The sequence below is a fragment of the Sprattus sprattus genome, assembly GCF_963457725.1.
Source record: "Sprattus sprattus genome assembly, chromosome: 1".
In the NCBI taxonomy this organism is placed as follows: Eukaryota; Metazoa; Chordata; class Actinopteri; order Clupeiformes; family Clupeidae; genus Sprattus; species Sprattus sprattus.
The window spans coordinates 12,452,251-12,469,750 of record NC_137920.1 but is presented as its reverse complement, the minus strand read 5'-3'; the positions used below and the strand labels follow the sequence as shown (position 1 = coordinate 12,469,750).

Here is a 17,500-nt window from a genome sequence, read left to right as displayed (position 1 = left end):
AGACAGTTTAACTATGCAGAGGACGTGTGCGTGAGGTCAGTGAGTGTTGTAATTCAGACAGTTTAACTGTGCAGAGGACATGTGCGTGAGGTCAGTGAGTGTTGTAATTCAGACAGTTTAACTATGCAGAGGACATGTGCGTGAGGTCAGTGAGTGTTGTAATTCAGACAGTTTAACTGTGCAGAGGACATGTGCGTGAGGTCAGTGAGTGTTGTAATTCAGACAGTTTAACTATGCAGAGGACATGTGCGTGAGGTCAGTGTTTGTCCTCGCTGCCCCCCGGTCTTAAAGCCACAGGCTTTATCTCTTCCCTTGTGAAAATAATCCATTTTGTGTGGATGAATTTGTGACTGACCGAGTGAATGAGTAGATGACCTAATATGAGTCATATGCAATGAGTAGATGACCTAATATGAGTCATATGCAATGAGTGGATGACCTAATATGAGAGATATGCAATGAGTAGATGACCTAATATGAGAGATATGCAATGAGTAGATGACCTAATATGAGTCATATGCAATGAGTAGATGACCTAATATGAGTCATATGCATTTCCTTCAGGAGGCAGAAGAGGGAGAGGCTGAGCAGCCATTTGAGAAGTAAGCAGCCTCTTCACTCGTACACCTCACCTGTGCCTCCTCACTCGAACACCTCACCTTTCTTTCTTCATCCAGTTTTATTGATATCATTATCCTTTTTTTAAACCACTCACACTCACACTCACACTCACACTCACACTCACACTCACACTCACACTCACACTCACACTCACACTCACACTCACACTCACACTCACACTCACACTCACACTCACACTCACACTCACACTCACACTCACACTCACACTCACACTCACACTCACACTCACACTCTCTCCAGCCTGGACCAGGATGCTCGTATGATCTCTCTGGAGGAGGAGCTGCAGCAGCTGAAGGAGGAGATGGAGCAAGTGAAGAACAAGAGCAACGTAAGTCACCTGTGAATGCTCACCTGTGAATGCTCACCTCTGGATGCTCACCTGTGAATGCTCACCTGTCAATGAGGAGTACTGTGTGGTTTAGCATAGCTTCTGTTTAGAATGTCTGTATTTTGTTTGATTGTCTTCAATTGAACCCTCGCCCTCTCTCTCTCTCCAATTCAATTGAATATGCTTTATCAGCATTTATGTGTCTTCAAGAACTGTTAAAAGCGCTTTATAAATGTGATGTAGTATTAGTATTATTGTGACAAATAAGGCATTTATATTGCCAAAACAGTTGTACAATAGATAAGGTATACAAGGAACACGAAATCTAAATGTCTGTGTGTAGACTTACCTACCTACCTGTCTGTCTGTCTGTCTGTCTGTCTGTCTGTCTGTCTGTCTGTCTGTCTGTCTGTCTGTCTGTCAGGAGTTGAGGGAGAAGAACTGGTCAGCGATGGATGCTTTGGCTACAGCTGAGAAGATGGGTGAGGACAGACTGACCGAGGCCAAGAGTACACTGGTGAGTGTGTGTACACACACACACACACACACTTGCAGTGTGTGAAGAAAGCATACGCACACATCACTCGGCTCACACTGAAATTCTGTACCATATATGTTACTTGGATAAAACACACAATCACAGTAATGGTTATGAATCATTCAACTACACTCTCAATAATACATCAGACATTATATTACATCTACATCTGGAAGGCATATGCCTTGCTTGTGTAAGGGATAGTTGATCTTACTTTAGTGTGTGTGTGTGTGTGTGTGTGTGCCTAATCTTCCCAGGCTGAGGCTGAAAAACAGCTGAGTTCTTTTCAAACAGAAGCCAAGAGCGCCTTGCAGACGCTCTTCCCACAGGTTGCCATAGAAACCGAGCAGGTAAACTCACTGGATTTAGTTAGTTTTTTTAGTTTTTCCATACATTCACAGGCATTCAGGGATGGGGGTCATGCCAGGTACCCACTTAATTTGTTTCTTTTTTTTTCTGTCAGAATAATTGGCTGGAGGAGTTCATTGCTAAGGCACAGGAGGTGCTCAGAGACAGCATGCCCAGTCAGGAGGTGCAGCAAGGGAGCGCCTCATCAACAGAGCTGCCGGTGAGAGGGAGAGAGACAAACTCTGTCTCTTTCATTGTTATTGTGTGTGTGTGTGTCTGTCTCTGTCTGTCTGTCTGTCTGTCTGTCTTTGTTTGTTTGTTTGTTTGTTTATCCTGACTGTGTGCATGTCTGTCCCACCCCCAGGAGCTGCTGTCTAAACTTCAGCAGGCTGAGGAATCCCAGCAGATACTCAAGGCTGAGGTTGAACAGTACCGGACAGTGCTGGGAGAGACGGTGAGGACAGCCACTCACAATCACACACACACACACACACACACACACACACACACACACACATCACTCGCCCACCGGTCTGTGCTGGGGGAGACGGTGAGGACAGCCGCTCACAAACACACATCACTCGCCCCAGATAGGGCCCAGGTCACTTTCTATTGGCAGATGGGGCCAAGATCACTTCCTATTGGCAGAAAGGGCCCAGGTCACTTCCTATTGGCAGATATGGCACAGATCACTTCCTATTGGCAGATAGGGCCACAATTACTTCCTGTTTGCAGATAGGGCCACGATCACTTCCTCCTCAAATCTTCCATCAGGAAGTGATCTTGGTCATATCTGCTGAGATCACTTTTCTCTTAGCAGATGTTTGCCCTCTGACCTCTTGACCTCTGTGTGCAGGAGGGCATGCTGAAGCAGCTGCAGAAGAGTGTGGAGGAAGAGGAGCAGGTCTGGAAGGCCAAGATGGCCGAGGCAGAGGTGCAGCGACAGGCGGTAAGGAGGCTCCCTGTGTACCCCTCTTTCACACATCACCCCTCTCTGTCCCGTTGTTACCCTGCACATGTGCTCTATACCCCACTTTCAGCTGGTGCCCAGTGTACCCCTCACTGAACTCCACTTCAACCTGAACCCCACAGACCCCTTTCACTTGAAGCCTGTGCTCCGCTTCCTGTACCCCTCTCAGCCTGTCCTAATGCCTCCCCTGCCTGTCCTAATGTCTCTCCTTCCATCCCTGTACCCCTCTCAGCCCGTCCTAATGCCTCCCCTGCCTGTCCTAATGTCTCTCCTTCCATCCCTGTACCCCTCTCAGCCTGTCCTAATGCCTCCCCTGCCTGTCCTAATGTCTCTCCTTCCATCCCTGTACCCCTCTCAGCCCGTCCTAATGCCTCCCCTGCCTGTCCTAATGTCTCTCCTTCCATCCCTGTACCCCTCTCAGCCTGTCCTAATGCCTCCCCTGCCTGTCCTAATGTCTCTCCTTCCATCCCTGTACCCCTCTCAGCCTGTCCTAATGCCTCCCCTGCCTGTCCTAATGTCTCTCCTTCCATCCCTGTACCCCTCTCAGCCCGTCCTAATGCCTCCCCTGCCTGTCCTAATGTCTCTCCTTCCATCCCTGTACCCCTCTCAGCCTGTCCTAATGCCTCCCCTGCCTGTCCTAATGTCTCTCCTTCCATCCCTGTACCCCTCTCAGCCTGTCCTAATGCCTCCCCTGCCTGTCCTAATGTCTCTCCTTCCATCCCTGTACCCCTCTCAGCCTGTCCTAATGCCTCCCCTGCCTGTCCTAATGTCTCTCCTCCCATCCCTGTACCCCTCTCAGCCTGTTCTATTGCCTCCCCTTCCATCCCTGTACCCCTCTCAGCCTGTCCTATTACCTCCCCTCTCCTCCCATCCCTGTACCCCTCTCAGCCCGTCCTAATGCCTCCCCTGCCTGTCCTAATGTCTCTCCTCCCATCCCTGTACCCCTCTCAGCCTGTTCTAATGCCTCTCCTCTCCTTCCATCCCTGTACCCCTCTCAGCCTGTCCTAATGCTTCCCATCCCCTCCTCTCACAGGCCCTGGATCAGGTGAAGGCGCTGGAGGAGGCTGCCGAGGCTGTAAGGACGGACGGCCAGAGCGCAGAGCAGGTGCTGAGTTTAATAAGACCCTCGCAGAGTTTGGGTTAAATAAGACCCTCGCAGAGTTGGGGTTTAATAAGACCTTCGCAGAGTTGGAGTTTAATAAGACCTTCGCAGAGTTGGGGCTTTGAGATGATCTGAGAACAGCAGCTATTGAGAACAATGGAACTGTGTGACTGGACTCCAGTTACCAGCACTGCTCTTGTGGCGGGGGTGGGGGGCGGGGGGGGCAAGTTTGCAAGATATTCTGGATGCACAAATTCAGTGGCCACTTATGAATCACTCAGTTTGAATAATGACTTTGGATGGTGGAGATTCTTTATTTTCACTTACTCCATTAGGCTAATGGGAATTATTTTATTTATTTGTTTAAAATGTATTTTATCTGTTTATTTCCCCCCAGCTGAAGGAGCAGCTGATGCTTCTAGAAGCCCAGCTGGAGAAGCAGCTGGAGTCTGTGACCTTCAGCCAGACGTACGCGGAGGAGATCACTCAGGTGAGCTCACCTGTGCCCCTCAGAACAGCAGAACTGACTGCCCTTATCGATCTGGGTCTGTCCAGAACAGCAGAACTGACTGCCCTAATCGATCTGGGTCTGTCCAGAACAGCAGAACTGACTGCCCTTATCGATCTGGGTCTGTCCAGAACAGCAGAACTGACTGCCCTAATCGATCTGGGTCTGTCCAGAACAGCAGAACTGACTGCCCTAATCGATCTGGGTCTGTCCAGAACAGCAGATCTGACTGCCCTAATCGATCTGGGTCTGTCCAGAACAGCAGATCTGACTGCCCTAATCGATCTGGGACCGCAGAACTGACTGCCCTGATCGATCTGGGACAGCAGAACTGACTGCCCTAATCGACCTGTGCCCCTAAGAACAGCAGAACTGACTGACCTGGGACAGCAGAACTGACTGCCCTAATTGACCTGGGACAGCAGAACTGACTGCCCTAATTGACCTGGGACAGCAGAACTGACTGCCCTAATTGACCTGGGACAGCAGAACTGACTGCCCTAATTGACCTGGGACAGCAGAACTGACTGCCCTAATTGACCTGGGACAGCAGAACTGACTGCCCTAATTGACCTGGGACAGCAGAACTGACTGCCCTAACTGGTCTGGGTCTGGGGTCTGGGCCTGACCAGATGTCTTGTGTATTTGGACCAGACCACAGGTCGCATACGACGTCTGTGTTTGTTACGATTTAGCTGAAGGTAGTTTGATATAATGGACTGATCTGTGATGGCTACGCTATTAGCTGCCTGCAGATTATTCATATGATCAGTGTGCTAGATGAGGGTTGATGGTCTAGATTAGGGTTGATGTTCAAGATCAGTGGTCGCCAACCTAGCCAATCTAGACTCTAGATGAGGGTGTGTTGTAGTGTGATGGACCACTTATCTGACCAGTGTTCTGTCCTGTCTTCTGTTCTCCCAGCTGAAGACGTCGCTGTCGGAGTCTCAGGCCCAGCTGGCAGCCGCGCAGGCAGAAGCCCAGAAACAGACATCTGAACTCGCTTCGGTAAGACACGTCTCCATGACAACCCCCCCCCCCAACACCGTGCCTCACCGTCTCTCCCCCTCTGTGCATATCTGAGACTATCATGGGTGTCAGTATTACACACAGAATGCCATTGTGTTGATCCCATTTTCATTATTTGAGAGTATTGTATGTATTTATTTATGTATGATCATAACTACAATCCCTGAACAAAAACAAGATGTCCGCCCAGTCCTTCCTGTCGTGGATCGAGGAGGTGGAACATCATTTGCCCATGCAGGGTGGAGTTTGTTGTGATTGACAGCTTGCCGTTTCAGGTGAGGCAGCAGCTGAGGGAGTCGACTGAGCGTGTGCAGAACGAGGACTCCTCCCACTCGCCGGGGTCAGAGGTCACACAGGTCAGGGTGCCAGGCCGAGGGAACGCACCCTGCAAAGCCTTCTGGGAACTATCAGACACTGTATTCCTCCTCCTCTGCTGTCATGATTTTAACATTTGGCTCCTAAAATCAACCTGTCTCAGCCTCCTTGCCTTCTTCCTATGACATGCTCAGGGAAAAAGACAATAACTGAACACAGATCTGTTTGAGTTGGCTCTTTCTCTCTTTCCTGAAACCAGGGTAGGGTCTGAAATCCAGTAAGAAAAAATCAAGTGCAACAAAGTAAATGGAAAAGGGGAGATTAGTGTTCTTTGGCATTTCCCTCCTAAAACACTAACTGATGTGATGCTGTCATATCCTGCTGAGCAGTCACTGGTGAAGGAAGGAGGCTGTCATTGAGGGGGAATGATGCAGAGATGTCCTTGTCCTCCATCCTGCATACGTCATCCCGCCTCGACTCTAGACCAGTGAACTCTGTAGGGAGTCTTTTACTCCAGGCCAGTGTAGGAGTCCTCTACTCTAGACCAGTTAACTCTGTAACCCTGTTGTGTGAATAAAGTCTGACAATTATTAGAAAAAATATAAGTAGGGACTCCTACTCCCGACCAGTGCAGGGAGTCCTAGTCCTCAACTCCAGGCCAGTGCAGGGAGTCCTAGTCCTCTACTCCAGACCAGTGCAGGGAGTCCTAGTCCTCTTCTCCAGACCAGTGAACTCTTAAAGGACTCTTGTAATTGGATCATGTCCATGTCCTTGTCCCCTGGGAAAGAAACTCCCCACTGCCCTCAATAGTTTTGCAGTTCAGATATATTACATCTTTATTCATTCACTATGGCATGCTTCCCTTTCTTTCTGCCCTTCTTTCTTTCTTTCTTTCTTTCTTCTTCTCTTTCTCTGATGGTTCCCATGTAGGTGCTTGCTTTTGGTTGCCACTAACCTCTGCTCTGTGTGTGCTAATCGCTAATTGCATTTGTTGTGTTTGGAAAAGAAACGGAAACCCCAAAACGGCAAAAAGAGAAGTCCGCTCCCAAACAGTTGCTTTTGCAAGCCTGCATTTCTGTCCTGTCTGGGCCTGTATCCCCCAAAAACTCCATTGGGTTTAAGATCTCCAACAGTGACAACCTTTTCTGTGGTTTACTCAGAGTTGTCCCATTGTTTTCTACAGACGACTGACATTGGGAATACAATGCAGTTTATTCCCAACACATTAAGCATTATTGATTGATTGGCTGTCACCGGGGTTGTGTGTCCACTCCTAAAGGCGGCGTTGTGCAGCGACCATTGTTGGATGGATATGATGTATACCATTGTTAAATTATGGATGCGATATAGAAATGAAATGGCTATCATTTTGAACACCTTTTCCCTTGGTTACGGTGGTCATGGCACAAAGGCACTTTTGAGAAATGCATACCTGGTGGGATAAAGGACAGAACAGCCCCTTGGTGTGTTTGAGGGATACAGGCCCTTGTGTGTTTGAGAGGTACGGGCCCCTGGTGTGTGTGCACTGCTGCTTCCTGGTTCTCTCTGGTGTGTCTAAAACGTTTGAGGAAGGAAACGAAAAAAATCTGCAAAAAAAATGAATATGGCCGAGAACAAACTGAGCTTCAAGATGGCTGCCGTACAGAGAAACTGTAATGGAACTTGGAAAGTTTTGGCTTTTGCATCACAGGGTGTTTTTTGTTTTGAATTATTTTATTAAATTCATGGTGAGCTTATTTTCAGCTTCCTGGTTTTCGAGCTGAGCTGCCGCCTTCTGGAAAGTTCCACTCTAACCTCACTGCTTGTTTGTGTGTGTTTGTTTGTTTTTCACTGTGTGTTTGGTGTCACAGCACTGCACCCTTGTCAACGGAATGATTCAAGCACCCCACCCACCGCACCTCAAACTGACACACACAAACCCCACCCAGCACACACACACACACCTTCCCGTGCTGCCCCCACGCCTGCTGTTGTGTACATGGTGACTTATCTAGTCTCACCTCTGTGTGACCTCTGCATGACCTCTGCGTGTTCCGTCTCTTTTCCCAGGTGCAGAGCCAGCTTGAGCAGACGGTGGGGAAACTACAGACAGAGGAGGCCATGAAACAGCAGCTAGCCGAGAGCTATGAGCAGGTAGCTACGCCAACCAGACATAAACACACAGCATCAAACAGCTACACGAACACAAAGTACACAGCTACAAGCGGACACACGAACACAAAGTACACAGCTACAAGCGGACACACGAACACAAAGTACACAGCTGCAAGCGGACACACGAACACAAAGTACACAGCTGCAAGCGGACACACGAACACAAAGTACAAAGCTGCAGGCGGACACACAAACACAAAGTACACAGCTACAGGCGGACACAACGAACAGAAAGTACAAAGCAGTAAACGGTCGATCTGAGAGAGCTATGAGCAGGTAGCTGACAGTCATAAACCAGGCTGAAAAATGTATCAAACATGGTTATGGTTAATAGAAAAAAATAGACATTGTGTGATGTTACTTCAGTGATAGGCTTGTTATGAATACACACACACACACACACACCAACCAACCATACAAGTGCTAATACTCTTTCTTCCCTTCCACCCCTTCTCAGGCCCAGAGGTGTGTAACGGACCTTCAAGCCCAGCTGGACTCTCTGAAAGCAGAGGGAGAGGGACCCACAGCCGAGCTGAAGGTGTGTGTGTGTGTGTGTGTGTGTGTGTGTGTGTGCGTGTGTGTGTGTGTGTGGGTGCGCGTGTGCTTCTGTGTGTGTGTGTGTGTAACCATGTCCACCCATCCCCACCTCCCTAAATAATTACATCATCACATCTCCGATCACATCACAGCCCAAATCTGACGTGTCTGTGGGTGTGTTCCAGGAGCGCCTGGACAAGGAGAAGAGGCTGACAAGAGATCTGGGCCAGGCGGCCACCAAGCTCCAGCAGCTCCTCAAGGCCACACAGGAGCAGCTGGCCAGAGAGAGGGAGGCCATCAGGAACCTGCAGGGGGAAGGACAGGGCAAGGTGAGACGCGTACACACCCATGCTTACACACACACTAGTACACACACACACTAGTACACACACACTAGTACACACACACACATGTATACACAGACATACATATGACATAAACATGAACAGGCGGGCGAGTGGGTTGTCTTAAACACCAGCGATATACTGAACATGCTTTCACTCGCCTGTGTGGTTGTGCTGGGGTTCTAGTTGTGTTGACTGCACCGAATAACCCACAGCTTGTTAAGTAAAAAACTTCAAATCCTAAAACGATATTAAAAATAAAATGTCAGTTACCCAAGACAGACTTAATCTGCTGTTGAAGTAAAAAGCTTAAGATCTACCTAAACTACCTGGCATCCGATCGTGTGTAGATTTTAGCTGCAGCTAGATACAGCAACCCCCCCTTGGACAAACCAGAACCAGATTGTGTAATGACGGGGATTGTGTGAGAATGGGCATCGGCCTGCGTACAAGGTGGCAGTGGAAACGTAGTATGGAGTTTAATTATTTGATTGATTTCATTGATTGATATCAACATGCAAGTGGAACGGATTTGCTAATGAAGCACTCTGAAAAGACTGGCACGTGGATACACCGACACTTTGATTTTGTGAAAGTGGGCAGATCCAAACTCATCGTTTTAAAAGTGGGTGGGACTAATGTGACACCCATGGTTCCATTAAACAAATTTAGGTGATTCAATTGAGTGCATCACATGTTCACATCTAGGTGATTTAAATTGAGAGTGCATCACCTGCATGTTCACCTCTCGGCCGAAATCAATTCTTCAGAGTGGATGTGATGTGAGCTAAATTGATCCTGAGAAAAATTACTTTAACTTGTCATGGAATCTAAGTGTAAAGAACGCTTCCTTTTTTACAAACTCAAAAACTCAAATACCCTAATTGACAATAAAATGGCCAGTTGGACAGAATGTGGCTAGGGTACAATACTACAGGTCAGATACGCAAGCTCACAACAGGCCATACAGTGTGTAATTTTTGTATTACTTAGTAAGTTAGTTTTGTATGTTTTAGAGTTTGAAAATAATAAATCAGCCAAATACTTGCATAACGTTTTCACACATCATTCTAAGTAATAGCATGATGTGTTATCTCCATTTTGAAGTCTCTCTCTCTGTTTTGTGTTCTGTCCATCAGTTTGTAATGTTTTCCCTCGTAGCTGATATTTATGGCAGTCCACAGTAAGCTCCTTGTTTCAGTGCCAGTTCCCTGAGGCTGGCAAACAGTCCTGGGCTGTTACACCACACACACACACACACACACACACACATGCGCGCGCATACATCACAGCTCCCAGACACAGGGGCCTATAGGGAGGGGTACAAACACAGAGAACTACCATACCTTGGCAAACCCCACTCAAAGTTCAACTGTGTGGGATTAGAATCAGGGAGAAAAGAAACTCTTACTCGGTTCAATGCATTGATTTGTAGTATTTGTCATCTGAATTCTGGACCATTTGTACAACGTGATTTATTCTTGCAACTATATTCAACTTCTATTTTATTTTCCTATGTATATTTATAAACGTATGTATTTATATATTTTTTCTGTGTTCTGTCTTTAGGAGACGGAAGAACCAAAGGAGGGGACATCTGTCTAAACGGGACAGGAGCACCACCCAAGGAAGAAAGGAGAGAAAGAGAAAGAGAAGGGGAGAAAAAAAGGAAAATGAGCAAGGGGAAGAGGAACAGCTCTGCCAAAATGCCTTAATGTACTCTACATATTCATATATATCTTTATAGCCTCACAGTACTGTAGTAACTGTCGGGCAGAAAGGACCTTTCAGGACCGAGGGATGAAATAAAGGAATAGAAGGAAGAAGAGAAAGAGGGGAAAAAGAGAGAGAGAGAGGTGTGGGAATGGATGAGTGGGTTGAGAGATCTAGTTATGTATCTTTTTTTAATTACAGATCAAAGATTTAAAATGTGGGATGCTCTCGGCCGATGCGTCGGAGCGTCTCTGTGGACTCACATTCCCAGAATGCACCATTCTGTCAGTGTTAATGGATCAAAGGGAAATCGTGTGTGCATCACTGCAAGACACGTGGCAGATAAAATACAGACAAACCACACACACACACAAAAAAAAACAGTGCAATCACTTTACTTTTAACTTTTTTTTGTTTTCTTTTCCTCGTGTCCTCTTTCCCAAATGGGAGTATAGGACCCCTCCCCCACCTCCTACGTCTCCATGCAGGTAAGGGGGGGAGGGCAGGAGACAAGGTGACATTTCTCCATTGCGGTACGGAGACAACATGCAATGTCTTGCCCCGCGCCAGTTGCTGTGGGGATACCCTCATAATGTGATCATTTGTAATGAAACAATAAAAGAGTGTAGACCAGACTGACCTTCTCTGCCTGTTCTGTCCTTTTAATATGGTTTTCATGAATTGTCCTTTTAAATTGGTATTGAAATAACTGATATTGCATTTACAGTTGCATATGTGACTGACATTACTAACCCATATTGGTATGGGTTTCATGGTGAGCTAGATAAACTGTTGGACAGTAGGGATTTGGGCCGTAGTTCATCTGGTGACTGGTCGTTTTGTGACTGGTGCAGAGTAATCTACTCTGGCAAAATATAATCTAAAATATGGATACAACACTATTGTGTTGTGATGGTTTTGAAGGTCCTTGAGACTGCAGAGAAATGAACAGCAAAAATGTTATTGTCAAAAACAAAAGAAAAGAATGGGAAATATATCTATACACTCTTCCAAATTGACAGTAGTATTATGTAACAACTGCATTGTGGTGTGCGTTGAGCATCGGTTTTCTGTTATGAGAAGGGGACATTCCAAATACTGAAAAGCAATTGAGTTGCCACGTTCCTAATGTAAGCACACTTAATAGGAAGTAATGCATTCGTAGTATTATTTTTGAAAATGTTTAGTCATGTCTACAGGATTTGACACGTAATCTGTTCTCCGGTAGGAACGATACCACTAGGGGCGTACGTGTTCACATTACCTCCCTATGGCTCCTTTAAGAACATCGTAAAATCGGATTGTACGACACCATTCTTGTGACCTTTGACCCAGACTACATGGCAATATGGCGGCGCCCGTGAGAATCCTCACCGCCTGCCGCAGCGGGATTTTGAATATAAATGTAACCCTCTTCTCGTGTCTCTCGCGGAAATGTTCGGTTTTATCACAAGCAGAGGTTCAGAGGGTTTACTCCTCGAAATGGGTTCGGCGGAAATTCATCGACTTTTTCAAAGAACAGCACGGTCACCGGGTTGTGCCGTCCTCGCCTGTTCGACCGAGAGGAGACCCAAGTTTGCTGTTTGTGAACGCTGGCATGAACCAGGTACAAAACACGACAGCATGACACGACAGTCACAAATAGTCACCCAAGCAGAATAAAGTCGATGCTGCCATGATAAACCATTTCAAAACGGATTGAAAATTGAGTTAAAGGAGCTGACCTAGCGTTACTAGTTCAGGCTGTCAGCTGTCATGTCTAGTTAGCTACTTGTATATCAGCAGTTAGCCAAATCATTATGCTCATTCAATGACAAGTAAACATTGAACATTACATTTGTAGAGTCTGTCTTGTAACGCGTGCTGGCCCGACTTGCCTGTCAAAAAAATAAAATGGAAAACTCACAAGGTTATTATTTTTACGTCTAATATTTTCATCACGATAGCTATTTCACAGTGTTAAGTAATGTTCTGACAAGATGCACGCAACGTGGATACCTGTGGCTATGTTCAAAGCGGTTATAAAACTCCATGAGCTGCTTTGATTCGATGCTAATTTACCATCATAACTTAAGCGTGGCTATGTGCGTCAACCTCCTAGTTCAAGCCCATTCTGTTGGGTTCGGCGGACCCTCGCAGTGAGATGGCATCCTACCGGCGCGTGGTGAACAGCCAGAAGTGCGTGCGCGCCGGAGGTAAACATAACGACCTGGAGGACGTGGGCAAAGACGTCTACCATCACACCTTCTTCGAGATGCTGGGGAACTGGTCATTCGGGGACTACTTCAAGGTGAGACAGACAGACAGACCGGGTGGCTGACAGAGCGGAAATGGCGCTAGTTTGACATTGATAGGGATTGCATGGTGGGATGGCACAGTATCTGATAAGCAACAATTAGATGTAGTTGGGAACTTGCTTGGCAGTCGCTAAAATGTGATCTTTAGAAAAAGGGACCAGTGCTGTTGTTGGTGTTTTTTCATATGTCCAGTCTCAAATTTGGACACGATGCCTTTCCTATGCAAGTATAGCCTTAAGAATCCTAAACCTGACCTTGCTCTAAATGTAACTACATCTTATAACAGCGTCATAGAAGAGGAAAAAAAAACTACTACTAACTTCTTAATTAATTCAATATTTACAACATAGTACCTGATGACTTTTTGAAACTAAACTATAACCATTGATACTTTAGGTAGTTTCTTTATGCTTTGAATAACTTTAATATTCCTTTAACCTCCCCCCTCCCCCCCCCCCCTCTCTAGGAGGAGGCGTGCGGTATGGCGTGGCGTCTCCTCACGCAGGAGTATAAGATCCCTCCGGAGCGCCTCTATGTCTCGTACTTCGGCGGCGATGCAGCCTCCGGCCTCCCAGCAGACGAGGAGACGCGGGATATTTGGAGGAGCCTCGGGTATGTTCAAGCACCCCTGTAACGCTGCAATGTGTTCAGGGTATGTTCAAGCACCCCCATACCACTGCGATGTGTTCAGGGTATGTTCAAGCACCCCCATACCACTGCGATGTGTTCAGGGTATGTTCAAGCACACCCGTTAACACTAATGTGTTCAGGGTATGTTCAAGCACCCCCGTAACACTGCAATGTGTTCAGGGTATGTTCAAGCACCCCCATACCACTGTGATGTGTTCAGGGTATGTTCAAGCACAGCCGTTAACACTGTAAAGGGTTCAGGGTATGTTCAAGCACCCCCGTTAACTCTGGAATATGTTCAGGGTATGTTCAAGCACCCCTGTAACACTGTGATGTGTTCAGGGTATGTTCAAGCACCCCCGTTACACTGTGATGTGTTCAGGATATGTTAAAGCACCCCCATAACACTGCAGTGTGTTCAGGGTATGTTCAAGCACCCCCGTAACGCTGCAATGTGTTCAGGGTATGTTCAAGCACCCCCGTTACACTACGATGTGTTCAGGGTATGTTCAAGCACCCCCATAACGCTGCGATGTGTTCAGGGTATGTTCAAGCACCCCCATAACGCTGCGATGTGTTCAGGGTATGTTCAAGCACCCCCATAACGCTGCAATGTGTTCAGGGTATGTTCAAGCACCCCCATAACACTGCGATGTGTTCAGGGTATGTTCAAGCACCCCGTAACGCTGCGATGTGTTCAGGGTATGTTCAAGCACCCCCGTTACACTACGATGTGTTCAGGGTATGTTCAAGCACCCCCATACCACTGCGATGTGTTCAGGGTATGTTCAAGCACACCCGTTAACACTGTAATGGGTTCAGGGTATGTTCAAGCACCCCTGTAACACTGCGATGTGTTCAGGGTATGTTCAAGCACCCCCGTTTAACTGTGATGTGTTCAGGATATGTTAAAGCACCCCCATAACACTGCAGTGTGTTCAGGGTATGTTCAAGCACCCCCGTAACGCTGCGATGTGTTCAGGGTATGTTCAAGCACCCCCGTTACACTACGATGTGTTCAGGGTATGTTCAAGCACCCCCATAACGCTGCGATGTGTTCAGGGTATGTTCAAGCACCCCCATAACGCTGCGATGTGTTCAGGGTATGTTCAAGCACCCCCATAACACTGCGATGTGTTCAGGGTATGTTCAAGCACCCCCATAACACTGCGATGTGTTCAGGGTATGTTCAAGCACCCCCATAACACTACGATGTGTTCAGGGTATGTTCAAGCACCCCCATAACGCTGCGATGTGTTCAGGGTATGTTCAAGCACCCCCATAACGCTGCGATGTGTTCAGGGTATGTTCAAGCACCCCCATAACACTGCGATGTGTTCAGGGTATGTTCAAGCACCCCCGTAACGCTGCAATGTGTTCAGGCAAAGAATGTGTCAGGGTCTGTTCATGTGTGCAGAACAAATGGATTTTCAGGCACACACACTATGTGTTTACACAAACACACGTGCATATACACACACATGCAGACACACACAGACACCGTAACGCTGCAGTGTGTTCAGGCAAAGAATGAGTCAGGGTCTGTTCAATATGCAGGGCAACAGGATTTTCAGGCACACACACACACACACACACACGTGCGTATACACACACAGACACGTGCGTATACACAGAGACACGGTAACGCTGTGGTGTGTTTAGGCAAAGAATGAGTCAGGGTCTGTTCAATATGCAGGGCAACAGGATTTTCAGGCACACACACACACACACACACGTGCGTATACACACACAGACACGTGCGTATACACAGAGACACGGTAACGCTGTGGTGTGTTTAGGCAAAGAATGAGTCAGGGTCTGTTCAATATGCAGGGAAACAGGATTTTCAGGCACACACACACACACACACACACACACGTGCGTATACACACACAGACACGTGCATATACACAGATCAAATCAAATCAAATCAAACTTTATTTGTACGGCGCATTTCATACACAAAGGTAACACAATGCACCTCACAGTAGGAAAGAAGGGAAATAAAGGGGGGGGGTTACAAATACTTGTAAAGAGACATAGATAGATAAATAAGTAAACGTTCCATAAATGTAAAATAGATACATTTTACATGATAACAGGGCATCACATAGCAACAGGGCATCACATAACGCATGTCAACAGGGCATCACATGTCAACAGGCGACACATGTCAACAGGGCATCACATGACAACAGAGCATCACATGACAACAGGGCACCACATTTCTGTTGTGTTCTGTTTGCCGGGGCCGTATATGCATCCACTCGGCAAACAGGAAACACATTTGATGTAGCGGTACTTAATTGGGGGTTACAAATACTTGTAAAGAGACATAGATAAATAAATAAGTAAACGTTCCATAAATGTAAAATAGATACATTTTACATGATAACGGGGCATCACATAGCAACAGGGCATCACATAACGCATGTCAACAGGGCATCACATGTCAACAGGCGACACATGTCAACAGGGCATCACATGACAACAGGGCACCACATCTCTGTTGTGTTCTGTTTGCCGGGGCCGTACATGCATCCACTCGGCAAACAGGAAACACATTTGATGTAGCGGTACTTAATTGGGGGTTACAAACACTTGTAAAGAGGCACGGAGTCGTAAATAAATAAATGTTTCAAATATGTTAAATTAATACATTTTTACAGTGAGTGATAAGCCAGATAAAAGAGGTATGTCTTGAGTGTATGTTTAAATGTATCAACCGTTTCAGCCATTCTTAGGTATTCTGGCAGAGTATTCCAAAGGCTGGGGGCATAGAAGCTAAAAGCGTAACGCTGTGGTGTGTTTAGGCAAAGAATGAGTCAGGGTCTGTTCAAGTATGCAGGGAAACAGGATTTTCCCCCTTCAGGGCTATATTCTGCAAGGGCCATATTCATAAATAGAAGGATGAGTTGTTCATGTCTAATCATTTACCAACAAAGTGACGAACCAATGAATGAATGACTGCAACTCAATTAATGGATGAACTACATTTTTCCAGTTAATTAGTGGATAAATTAATAAATTAATTGAAACAAGTGAAAGAAACAAGTAAATGAAACAATTTAAATTAATTTAAGCAAATTAAAGAATGGATTCAACAGAATTGACCCTCCTCTCCTCCCCTCTCCTCTCCTCTCCTCTCCTCTCCTCTCCTCTCCCCCTCTAGTGTGCGTGGGGAGCGCGTCCTGCCCTTCAGCATGTCTGATAACTTCTGGGAGATGGGGGAGGTGGGCCCGTGCGGGCCCTGCACTGAGATCCACTACGACCACGTGGGGGGCAGGGAGGCAGCGGCGCTGGTCAACGCAGACAGCCCGGAGATGGTGGAGATCTGGAACCTGGTCTTCATGCAGTACAACAGGTACACACACACACTCACACACACACACACACACACACGCACACGCACACGCACGCACACACACTGACACACACTGACACACACACACTGACACACACACACACGCACACACACACACACACACAGAAAGGTTAACACCGTATAGAGCAGTCACTATACAGGACACACACAAACACACACACACAGAGCCCAGAGATGGTGGAGATCTGGAACCTGGAACCTGGTCTTCATGCAGTACAACAGGTGAGAGACAGATGCAATACACACACACACACACACACACACACACACACACACACACACACAGTGACATGATAGACTTACTCATGCCTCTAGGCATCTCTCAGACAGGTTTGTACTATTGTATAGACTATCACGTCCACACAGTCTAGATGTTGGGGGATATTCGACCTCACGTGCTCTTGCACGTACAATTTGAATACGCTCAGTCATACTGGATGAATAGTTTCATGTGTGTGTGTGTGTGTGTGGTGTGTGTGGTGTGTGTGGTGTGTGTGTGTGTGTGTGTGTGTGTGTGTGTGTGTGTGTGTGTGTGTGTGTGTGTGTCTACAGGGAGGCTGATGGGAGTTTGCGTCCGCTCCCACAGCAGAGTGTGGACACAGGGATGGGTCTGGAGAGACTGGTGACCGTCCTCCAGGGACAACAGTCCAACTACCACAC

The 17,500-nt window shown here is 46.9% G+C and overlaps 2 protein-coding genes across 2 annotated transcripts in view; both read left to right on the top strand.

Moving 5' to 3' along the window:
• Positions 1-11,163, top strand: part of LOC308364822 (uncharacterized protein) — a 24,698-nt gene extending 13,535 nt beyond the window's left edge. The window contains exons 17-31 of the mRNA XM_080838076.1: positions 565-602; positions 883-970; positions 1,395-1,487; positions 1,766-1,858; positions 1,972-2,076; positions 2,221-2,310; positions 2,713-2,805; positions 3,860-3,931; positions 4,326-4,418; positions 5,361-5,444; positions 5,741-5,821; positions 7,830-7,913; positions 8,392-8,472; positions 8,657-8,800; positions 10,385-11,163. Of these exons, the coding sequence (XP_080694202.1) occupies positions 565-602; positions 883-970; positions 1,395-1,487; positions 1,766-1,858; positions 1,972-2,076; positions 2,221-2,310; positions 2,713-2,805; positions 3,860-3,931; positions 4,326-4,418; positions 5,361-5,444; positions 5,741-5,821; positions 7,830-7,913; positions 8,392-8,472; positions 8,657-8,800; positions 10,385-10,420 (1,275 nt within the window). The 3' untranslated portion in view covers positions 10,421-11,163. The remainder of the gene's footprint in view (positions 1-564; positions 603-882; positions 971-1,394; positions 1,488-1,765; positions 1,859-1,971; positions 2,077-2,220; positions 2,311-2,712; positions 2,806-3,859; positions 3,932-4,325; positions 4,419-5,360; positions 5,445-5,740; positions 5,822-7,829; positions 7,914-8,391; positions 8,473-8,656; positions 8,801-10,384) is intronic.
• Positions 11,164-11,876: 713 nt separating this feature from the next.
• aars2 (alanyl-tRNA synthetase 2, mitochondrial (putative)) overlaps positions 11,877-17,500 on the top strand; it is a gene marked incomplete at its 5' end in the record, with an annotated part of 15,944 nt that continues 10,320 nt past the window's right edge. Inside the window, 5 exons of the mRNA XM_080841287.1 lie at positions 11,877-12,134; positions 12,630-12,818; positions 13,292-13,437; positions 16,628-16,819; positions 17,393-17,500. The exon at positions 17,393-17,500 is cut by the window's right edge and continues 37 nt beyond it. Coding sequence (XP_080697413.1) covers positions 11,877-12,134; positions 12,630-12,818; positions 13,292-13,437; positions 16,628-16,819; positions 17,393-17,500 — 893 coding nt within the window. The remainder of the gene's footprint in view (positions 12,135-12,629; positions 12,819-13,291; positions 13,438-16,627; positions 16,820-17,392) is intronic.